The sequence below is a fragment of the Rhamphochromis longiceps genome, linkage group LG16 (assembly GCF_057381845.1).
Source record: "Rhamphochromis longiceps isolate RC_006_pf linkage group LG16, R_longiceps_female_GT1.1, whole genome shotgun sequence".
In the NCBI taxonomy this organism is placed as follows: Eukaryota; Metazoa; Chordata; class Actinopteri; order Cichliformes; family Cichlidae; genus Rhamphochromis; species Rhamphochromis longiceps.
In genome coordinates, this window is record NC_140572.1 from 20,771,957 (window position 1) to 20,782,743 (window position 10,787).

The 10,787-nt window shown below is 38.4% G+C and overlaps 1 protein-coding gene across 1 annotated transcript; it reads right to left on the reverse strand.

The window, feature by feature from the left end:
- Window positions 1-733: 733 nt before the first annotated feature.
- Window positions 734-7,719, reverse strand: LOC146651025 (uncharacterized). Its single transcript, XM_085384475.1, has 6 exons — window positions 7,589-7,719; window positions 7,145-7,231; window positions 5,165-5,491; window positions 4,315-4,450; window positions 4,187-4,223; window positions 734-3,993 (listed from the first exon to the last, which is right to left on the reverse strand). The coding sequence occupies exons 2-6, from the start codon at window positions 7,224-7,226 to the stop codon at window positions 3,895-3,897; spliced, it is 681 nt and encodes a 226-aa protein (XP_085240601.1). The 5' UTR covers window positions 7,227-7,231; window positions 7,589-7,719; the 3' UTR covers window positions 734-3,894.
- Window positions 7,720-10,787: the final 3,068 nt, after the last annotated feature.

Genomic DNA, 10,787 nt, shown 5'->3' on the forward strand with positions numbered 1-10,787 from the left:
AGTGTATATATAATAATCATCGTAATTATACAGTATACCAGCTATAGCATGTATGCAAAAGATTCAACCTTGCCCAAGTACTTATATTAGAGTGGTTTCCATACAGGAAGTGAATGACTTTGGTCGCTGGCCATGTGAGTAATTCATTTTTCTTGATTGGCTGGATGTTGTGGGGGTGATATTCATTCACAGCAACGCTGACAATGAATGACCACTGAGTAAACTAAAAGTTATATCTTTTTTTTTTTTTTTTACAGTTATTCGCACTTTAGATGTCTGCTAGCTTTAAAACAATTCATGATAACTCTAAATCTTTGAAAAAGAGAAATAATATAAGAATTTCCCATTAACTGAATTGCAAATTATTGATTTCTGATGTTCTAAAGATGTATTTATTCCATATATGGCCATAACCAGCTATGAAGTCACCGAGACCTGTTCCCATATATGATATTAAAGATTGGCGTAGCTTCTGTGACATCACCCGCAGGTTTATGATGTCCGTTCTCAAGCCTCAAAATAAATGTTTCCACAATTACAATGTTGTTTTAAAAAAAAAAAAAGATGTGACAACAAACAATGATGGATTGAGGACTGAGTCAGACTGAGTCAGAGGCACAGCAGGGACCAAATGCATTGAGTAAGTGACTTTTCCCCTTGTGTCAATTTGATTTTAAATGAAGAAGTAGTTTCTTATTCTTTTTTATTTCCTTTTTATTTCATTGTTTTATACACTCAACACTCACATTCTATTTTTCTGTACAAAATAAAGTCATTCAGTTTCCAAAAGTTATGGCTTTGATTGCAACGTAACTATAGGACCTACACCGATCAGGTATAACATTATGACCACTAACAGGTGGCGTTAATAACGCTGATCATCATGTCACGTCTTACTGAGTGGGATATATTAGGGGTCAAATGAACATTTTGCCCTAAAATTATATGTGTTTAAAGGAGGAAAAATGGGCAAGGCTCTGATTAAGTTTGAAAAGGGCAACATTGTGACAGGTAGGCGGCGGGATCAGAGCATCTCAGTAACCCAGCTCTTGTGCGGTGGTCCCAGTCTGCAATAGTCAGTATCCATTAGAAGTGGTTCAAGGAAGGAACAGTGGTGAACCAGCAACAGGGTCATTGACACATTGGGGGGATCGTGGCTCAAGAGTTGGCAGTTCGTCTTGTAATCGGAAGGTTGCCGGTTCGAGCTCCGGCTCTGACAGTCTTGGTTGTTGTCTCCTTGGGCAAGGCACTTCACCCGTTTCCTACTGGTGGTGGGCCCGGTGGCCCCAGTGTCCGGCAGCCTCACCTCTGTCAGCGCACCCCAGGGCAGCTGTGGCTACAATGTAGCTTGCCATCACCAATGACTGAATGTAGTGTAAAGCGCTATACAAATACAGGCCATTTTACACATGAGAAGCAAAGCCTGGCCCACATGTTTTGATCCAACAGATGACTTACTTTTGCTCAAATTGCCAAAAAAGGTAAGACTGGTTCACATAAAAAGGTTTCAGAATACACAGTGCATTGGAATTGTTTACTGTTATAGCAGAAAAAGAGGCAGACATAATATTAGGCAGGTGGTCATAATGTTATGCCTGATCGATGTAGTCTCTACAGAGCCATTTATACTGACAAGCACAGGTGCTACACATTAAATGATACGTATTCAAAAAAACAACAACAACAACAACACTGGAGCAATGTGTTAACTTATTCCAAACAGGTTGGGCTGTGGGGAGAGGGGTTCAACAATGTCTTCTGCAGAGACAGTACATAGAGACAGAAAGCCATTCACACTCACATGTACACCTTTGGGCAATTTTGAATCCCCAGTTAACCTAATATGGATGAGGGAGATGTTTTTTCTACTTTAGGACTTATCTATTCTTGTTTTTATTACAGCCTTTTTAAAATTAGAGGTGTGGACTGCCAGCATGGGCAGCTCCAACCAGTAGGAGTTTGCTGAGTTTAAACTTGGCTCATGTGTACTGTTAGTGTCTTTTGAAGCATTTTTTAAGCACTGCACTTCTCTTTTAAAATGCCCTCATCATGAATTTTAAGTTTTCTCTTCATTCACTTTGCCAGCTGATGAACTGAGTAAGCTACTTGCATTAGCAGTGCACTATTTGCACTTTTAGATTTTATTGTTTAATTTCTTAAACGATTGGAAAAATAATTTCACAGGAAATTACCTCCTACATCCGTGCCTGGAATTAAACAGTTTCTTGACCTAAAAAAAAAACAAACACTGTTGTGAGTTGTGGTTGTTTTGTTTTTTTAAGCATCGACGCCACTTCACACCAGTGACCACAGACAAGGGAAGGATGTGAGATATGTTCCACTGAGTCATGCAGAGTCTTTAAATGTGATCTTAGTACCATCTTATTGACTCTCTGTTTCTCCTCTTCAGAATACAGTCAAAATGAGTGCAGTACAAAGTGCCATTAATGCGTTAGTGAGCTTGAAGTCAGAGTCTGCAGTGTCATAAAGTTGACTTTCCTTTAACCTGGCTAGCATTGAAGGCGTCTTTAAAGATGCAAGCTGCCAGTTCCATAAGCACTAATTAATGCAACACTTTACCATCACAGATACAGGCATCTGTACTGAGCCTGATGGTCCTGTTTGGTTCAGCCAGTATGGTTTCCATGTATTTGTGGATGGCACAGTAAACTGTGTTCCTGAGCTGATGAAGTGACCTCCATGACAGAATCATGACAGGCATCAATTATTGATATTCCACCTTGTCACATGTGCACAGAGATTTCTCCAGATTCATGTTTAGGGACATTATTCTGAAACTGTTCCACAATTTGTAGATGTCGTATTTTCTAAAATTGGTTCTAATGGCCTGAAAACAGTTAACCTAATTAGTATTAGTCTTCTGTTGCTACTATCCCTGCTTTTTTGACACATGCTGCAGCCATTAAACTGAAAATGAGCTCATATTTCCCATGAAATAGTAAAATGTGAGTTTATGAGATTGGAAAATAATTGCATTCTGTTTTTATTTCACACAGTGTCAAACCTTTTGGGGTTGTTGCTACAGTGTGCTTTAACAGTGATAAACAATCTCTGATGAAAGAATATTTTCTATGTATGTAACCTGTTGAGACGTATCGTACTAAAACCACAGAAGGTAGATCGCCTGTGAGGTTACACCAGCATAAACTATGTTTTTTGCATTGTCATTCATTTGCATTTACCCGGTGATGAAAAAAACAATAAATATACTTGTAACTTATTTGCCTTGAAGTCTGATTTATGAAATGAAAGCATACACAGATAACAAAAACAGTGATCAGGGTTTGTGTAGTCTTATTTATGACCAAGAATCTTCAATTAAGTAAATAAATTCCGCTTTGATCTGGTTCTCTCTGCATCTCCTATATTAAACTGTGAGACAGCATCAGAGATGAGCGCACTAACTACCCTATCATGTTCAAATGCGTCAAGTTTAAAGTTTTACTTTCGCAACTGCAGCACTGAGAGCATAATGAATGGGCACTTGTTCTCTCTGTAAAACTGTAACGTCTTGAGCTTACTAGACAAGCAGCCTAAGATGACATGTGGGTGTGATTTGGACTTGTATAAATAAAACTGAATTCATTTAAAACAACATTAGCCAGTGAGTGAATAACAGTGCATTTAGGAGCTCCAAGAAAGCTATTTTGCTCAGGATTTACACACCCTATACAAACTGACAGGGATGTACTGTCAACTTATGATTACAAATCGATGATGTCACATTCTGACTGGTTTTCAGTTACCCAGAGAAAAAATAATGCATCTTCAAGTACAGATTGTGCTCTTCATTACAACACACTCAGGGAGAAAGCTGTTTAAAGTGGATGATCGTTTAAAAGAGTTATGCCTTATTTTACTGTGCGATTCATATCACTCAGCCCTGTATTTATAAGGGTGAACCTGAATTTGTCCACATTGCTGGCGACCTACAAAATCCAGGTTTTCATAAGTGGGTTGTGTCGGCTCCCGCTGCAGAAGGAAAAAAGAGGAACAAAACATCATATTTAAGGAGCTTAAATACAACATGAATGCAGATATTGTGGTATTGGTTGGTTTCTGTCCTTGTGCTAGTGGAGCTGGAAAAGGTGGCAGATCTATTTGACCTTCTAAGTCTAAGTATTGTGTATAAATGGGAAAAAAACGAAGAAACTTCCTAACTTACCACACTTACCAACCTTCTAGGAGGCTGGGTGATTGTTCTGTAAAAAAGAAAGAAAAAGAAAAAAAAACACTTTATTTGTAATAGCAATGGCATAAAATAATGTAAAAGAATGACTGGAGGAAGCTCACTGTGAACGTCGTTTGCAGACTCCTCTGAGAATGATCACAGCAGTTAATATAAAGATCAGGAAACATAGCGAAGGTACAATAATTGCAATTGTTGTAACTTTGCTGATTTTATTCGAACTTTCAGCTTCAGCGTTCTCTGTAAAATAAAATAAAAAAGTGAGTCATTTCACTGCAATTCAGTTGGTTCAGATATGCTAATTTCCAACCAACAGCAGTATCTTGTTTTTTTGTTGTTATTATTATTATTAGCTCTATGTTTTCAGAAAGGAAGTCAGAAGTGCTTACACCTGCCCTGTGGTCTCTGAAAAGACCTCAGGCATCTCACAAAATGTTTTTTTACCGCTTCATGTCATTCATGTCATTCATGTAAAGTCTGAAACTTGGGAGCTTTATATTTCTACTTTCATACTGTGGTTTGAGTGGGAAAAGCATTAATCCTGCCACACAATCTAACATTAAGGTCAATGCACAATTATGAAGGAAATGTCAGTGCAGCCAGAGGTGCTCAGTGCTAATGTGTGTGGGTGAGTTTTCAACTTTCACCTAGAACAGCATTTGAGTAGTGCTCTCACCAGCCGCCTATAAAAGTCGCACAAACTGCAGTTAATCCAGTGTAATCTTTAGAGTAAAAGGGCAGGGACTTGTGTATTTTAGAAAGAAGATAAAAATGGGATAAGCTAAAAAATGCCATTGTTGTCAACCTCTTCTTCTTTATGTGCCCCACCATCAGCCAGCCTCTGCCCCACCCCCACACTGTATTCAGTCCTGATGGGTGTGTAAGGTGTGCTTTTTTGTCTGTTTGGTTGGTTGGTTTTTGCAATCTAAAAACTTCAAAAGCTGATAAACTCACCTATAATCACAAGCTCCCATTTCAGTTCGAAGACTCCAGAGTTTGTGGTCATTGCACAAGTGTAGTTTCCTGTGTGACTTTTCTGGGCGCTCTCTATGATTAGTGCATATGATTGGCTTTCTAAGGTGGACATGATCAGATTCAGGGTGGCAGCAGCAGGAGACTTGCTTAAGGTGACAGAGCTGCTGTTTGAGGTTTTCTGTGGCCTGAAACTAAAAAGACAAGTCCCATTCCTTCCCCATGTCAGTTGAAGGAGGTCACCGGTTGTGTTACTGGTACAGTGCAGGGTCACTGTGCTCCCCACCATCCTGGAAGTGCTGTTCGCTTCTTGAAAGACAAAAAAAAATCCCTTTATAGGCCTCATTTACTCATTACTTCCATTACATATATAGTATCCTGTAGTATACTAAGCTTGGGTTGTGTTTACATTCTGCAGCATCAGTATTTTGGGGAATAGGACTGCATTTTGGGAAATGTGTTTTGTTTTTTTGTTTTTTTACATGATTTTAATTTTTATGAAAGCGTGTCACAGTTGCTGTAGATGGTTAGCTTTAACTTTGAGCATAAAGAGTAGAAGAACATACAGAGCAGGTCACTGAATGAAGTTAATCCTGGTATATCAGTTAGCTCAGCTGATGCTCCTACGCACTTTCAACTGTTATATCCCATAGGGTACATAATCTCATTGTGTACCCTATGGGTACTATCAACTATCGCTTGACTATCGATGCTGGTTTCTCTTCAAGTCACTTTGCAGCCCACCGTTATGCCAGCTCTGCTTTTTCATCCTTTTTCTGACTTTATCAATATTGAACGCATGTACAGTGCTGTGAAAAAACTATTTGCCCACTTCCTATTTTTTGTATGCTTCAGAGCAGATAACCAACATACATTTTAAAAATACAGTTTTCAAATGGTGATTCTATTTGTTCAGGAAAAAAGATATCCAAATCTACCTGACTGTAATAAAGTAATTTTTAAGGCTTTGGGACTCCAACAAATCACAGTGAGAGCCAGTATCCACAAGTAAATAAACATTAACCTTCCCAAGAGTGGCCAGTCTAACAAAATTACCCCAAGAGAGAATTGACGACTCAATGAGGAGGTAAAAAAAAAACAACAAAAAAAAAAAACACACAGGGTGTCTGAGGTATGAAACCACATCTAAAGAATTTCAGGCCTCACTTGTCTCAGCTAAGGTCAGTATTCATGTTTCAACATTTATAAATAAAAAAAACACCCTAAAAATTGAGTTACATAGCTTCCAATAAACAAAACCTCAAAGGATTATTTCACATTTGACATAAAAAAAACTTGTTGATCAATGAAACTTTTGGGAAATTAATCTGTGGGCTCAACAGAAAAGAAGTTTGTCTTTTTGGAAGGTTTGAGCCTCGGCACATGCGCTATAAACCTGATACAGCATTTCATGAAAAGAACATCATAGCTACAGTAAAACATGGTGGTGGTAGTGTGATGGTCGGAGGCTGCTTTTCTGTTTTCATGAATTCTGCTCTTTAAAAGAAAATGCTTAAAGAGTGTCTGGCCAAGACATGGGTCAAGTTTTGTGCACAGTGATCTGAAAGACACATTACAAGTTACTGCTGATCGCAGTTCTTGCTGCCAAGGCTGCGCAACAGGGTTTATATTTAGGGAGGAATTACTTCTTAATATCAGGTAGATCTGGATAGGTTACTTCACTTGAGATATAAATCAACATTTAACCGTATTTTGTGACAAATATACAAAAAAGGATACACAGCTTTGTAAAAAGGCAGGCACGTTGCAGAATACAGCCCATCCCCAAAAACAAAGAACTGAAGTTTAAGTCATAATCCAGATATAAAATTAAGCTTATTTTGCACTATTCATACTTTTTTCCATGTAGCTTCCAGTATAAAAGCAAAAGCTGAAAAAATCAAACTATTAAACTTTTCCATTATATTATACTCATTGTCAAAGCCGTAAAATAAATTTTACCTGCTTGTAAAGATATAGAGACGATGCAGCATATGAGAAACAAGATCCTGTCGATTCCCCAATATCTTGACAAGTCTTCCATGCCAGCTTAAAAAAAAGATTTATTTATTTATTTATTCATTTGGAATGTAAATATCTGCAACTGGTATTTTGTTCTCACTGAGTGTCAAAAAGTAAATATCAAGGATGTCCTAAACACAAAGCAACAAAAAACAGGGTCACGCAAAAGAGCAAAATTTTTAAATGCACGAAAACTTTTCGAGCTCTTTTCAGCTGAGAGTTTCTTAATAATTACAAGAAACTGAAGTGCAGTATCAAAACAGTAATCTTTAAATACCCCATGACTGTAATAAAAAGCAATAAATTGCTCATAAGAACGATAACGGTCACATCCTGTGCAAACCTAAAGGTGGTACAGACTAAATAGCAATACTGTTTTCTTACCGTTGAGTCATATGCTGTTTAATCCTTTTCTCTGCACGGCAACTTTAACAGCTTTGATGTCACACAAGCAGGAAAATTTGATATCTAATAATCATCTTAATTTTAGCGTACAGCTTCTTTGCATGTGTGCCTGCACAGTGGACATACATGCATAGTATTAAGACCATGCCCAGATGCTTACACAATACCACAGAAATGGCGTGCAAACAGGAAACAGATAACTTTGGTGTGTGACCACGTGAGTGAAATGCCGTTTTTTTCTTTTGGTTGGCTGGTTGGGTCTTTGAAGTCGGAGACGATGCTGTGAGAGTGTACCCTGACTGTAGTAGTTTTCCCACCCAGTATTGCACTGTTCTACTTTTACCAATACCACAGCAACAGGTCATAGATAACATCTCATAAAGTAGGTGAGGTTTACTTTACTTTTCTGTGCTTTTTTTTCCGACAGTGCTTCTGTTCTCTTGACACTTTGTCTTTTCGAGGCTTGTTATAAAAAGTCATCTCTCAAAAAGTATGTGGGATATACAGTCACTATAAAAAAAAAAGAAAGCACGCCTTCTGTTACTTCTAAGGTATTATGTGCCAGAATATGATTGAAAAAATAAATAAGCTGCTCTTTAGCAGATCTAGATACAAAACGAGTGCTGTTGCCCATCAATTGGGAAAGGGTTATAAGGCTATTTCTGAACAATTTAAAGTTCAGCTTGCTACAATGAGAAAGTGGAAAACATGCAGGACAGAAGCTATCAAAGTAGTGGATTTCCTTAAAAATGCAGGAGACTGTACAATTTGCTTTACAGTGAAAGCTAAACTGGGTCATACAACAGGACAGTGGTCCCAAACACAGCAGCAAATTTAATAGCAGAATGGCTAAAAAAGAAAGGAACCATTGTGACAGTCCAGTCATTAACAGTCAATTATATCCTGGATAGGTTGTAGCTGCAGAAGCTTCCTCTGGGCCACTTTGTTAACAGCGACCCCGTTTGACCGGTGCGTAACTCTGCAACGATCCTTCTATTGTCTTTTTCTGTAAATACTAATTGTATGATGCATTGCAGGAAGTGTGGGCCTCAGAGGGCAGCCGATACCCTACTGCCTTTCCAGGCTACATTGACAGAAGTGAAACCCAAAAGCCTTTCCTTTTTGGTTTCTTTTTTTTTTTTTTTTGTCGCCTTTTCTTTCAGTGTTGTTTACCGTTTCACTAAAGGTGAACATTTTTAGAAAAGCATTGAGCCGACATGTGAGGCCGTCTGCTCAAAGTTAAAGGTTTCATTTACTTTGTTTGTATATTTGGTCTCTGACTGTTTGATTTGTATACTTTTGTTTGTGTTTTACACCACTGGAAGGAGGCCCTTTTTCTAGCTGTGGATCACCAGGGTGTTTCTGCAGTTGGGCTCACAACAGAGGGTGCATTTAGGTTTTTGTTGGAATACATTATAACGTTTCTTTCTTTTATTCAGATGCAGAAGGCCGGAAGTGGAGGTGGCTGGGATGCCTTGGTGGTGGGACCTTCCGTTTATTATACACCCTTGTCTTGAGCAGCATAATAGTGTTAGTGTGTGTGTGCATGACGTTGTGCTGCACGTATGCATTGGTGATTTCTTTTTTTTTTGGACCTACCTTCATCTGGCATCCCACTCACCCACTGGTAAGCCACAGCTCTGAGTTTTAGAATACATGTGCAACTGATTCATCTGCTCTTGTTTTTATGTGATGTTTTAACTAGTTGTCAATAAATTGTTGTTTTGTTTTTAATTGAACCATGTCTAAGTCCTAGGTGTAAAAGACCTAAGTGCCTTCTTGGTAATTAGCATAATTTGGGTAAAATTCCCAGGGTGGCCAATTATGAGAGCTTTATGTTTGATTTGCCACGCCACCATTTTGGTGCATGTGTGTGACATTACTGGTTCTTTGCTCTATTCCTGAAAATATAAGTCTTCAGGAATAGTTCTCCGACATCATTTTTTTTATTTGTTTGTTTTGCTATCTCAAAATGATCCCACATTGCTTCAGTAATGTTAGTGTCTACGCTCTGGGGAGGCCAAGCCATGACCACATGCCAAAGTAAGCCAATGCACCTTTAAGCCAATTGAAGGGCCGCTGCGCACCAGTACTTACACACACTGACAACAGCCTATTCATTCATTGTCATTACTGATACTGCATTCTCCAATCAGAATCTCTCAGCACGACCCCTACCATCAATTTCATGCACATTTTGGAACAGAGTTTAGTGCGGATGAAGAAGTGAAAAGGTTGACGTGAACAGACAGAAAAACAAAAAAGTAATATAAATGCAGCAAAATGTGTCAAATTAGAAAACACCCTGCTGCACTGTGAACCAGCAACAACTAGTAACAAGCCAAGAGAGAGAGAGAGAGAACAAGACATTCAATGCATGTGATAATAGGTCTCTGTACACAGTAAAATCTCCAGTGTTAAATTAACACTGGAGAGTGTCTATATGGGTCCACACCTCTGAGTGTTAAATACAACACTGTTGAGTGTTAAATTAACACTTTTGACAGTGTTATATGTTTAAAAGTAACCTAGTCAGTTTTGAAGATTAACAATGGCTAACACTGAGCAGTGCTGATTTTCTAACACTGGAAAATAACTCAAAATGTTAGAAATATTCCAGTGTTAGAAAATCAGCACTGCTCAGTGTTAGCCTTTTTTTTTTTTTTTTTGTGTCCCGTTTGGATCTTTAGCCATCAGAATTGTTGTCTTAAGGCCAAGAAAGATGCCAAGCGGATTTATTTTACCAAGTGGATCATCATGGCCTTGCCATATTGGTCCATTTGATTGACCTTTATTATAATTAAGAATTTATTTTATTTTCGGTTGCTACAAACGGGACAGACATGACTGGGGGATAGGACAGGGAGAAAGAATGAAAGAAAGAGAGGGAGAGAAAGAAAACCAAAGGGGAGAAGAGACGGTGAGAAGGGGGGGAAGAAAGAAAAAACAAACAAAAAAAAAAAAAACACCTGGGTCACCTGTATGGAGAGAAAAAACAGAAGAGAAAGCAAACAACAAAGAGCAACATAATAAAAAAAACACAGCACCATCACAATAAACTAGCTAGCAGTAGATATCAGTAGGTACTAAATAATAAACGATATTGTGCAGCACGCAAGATAGACAGCGCACAATGTGCTTTGAGGCAGCAGCCAAGAAAGCTGTAGTCCGCGTCTGT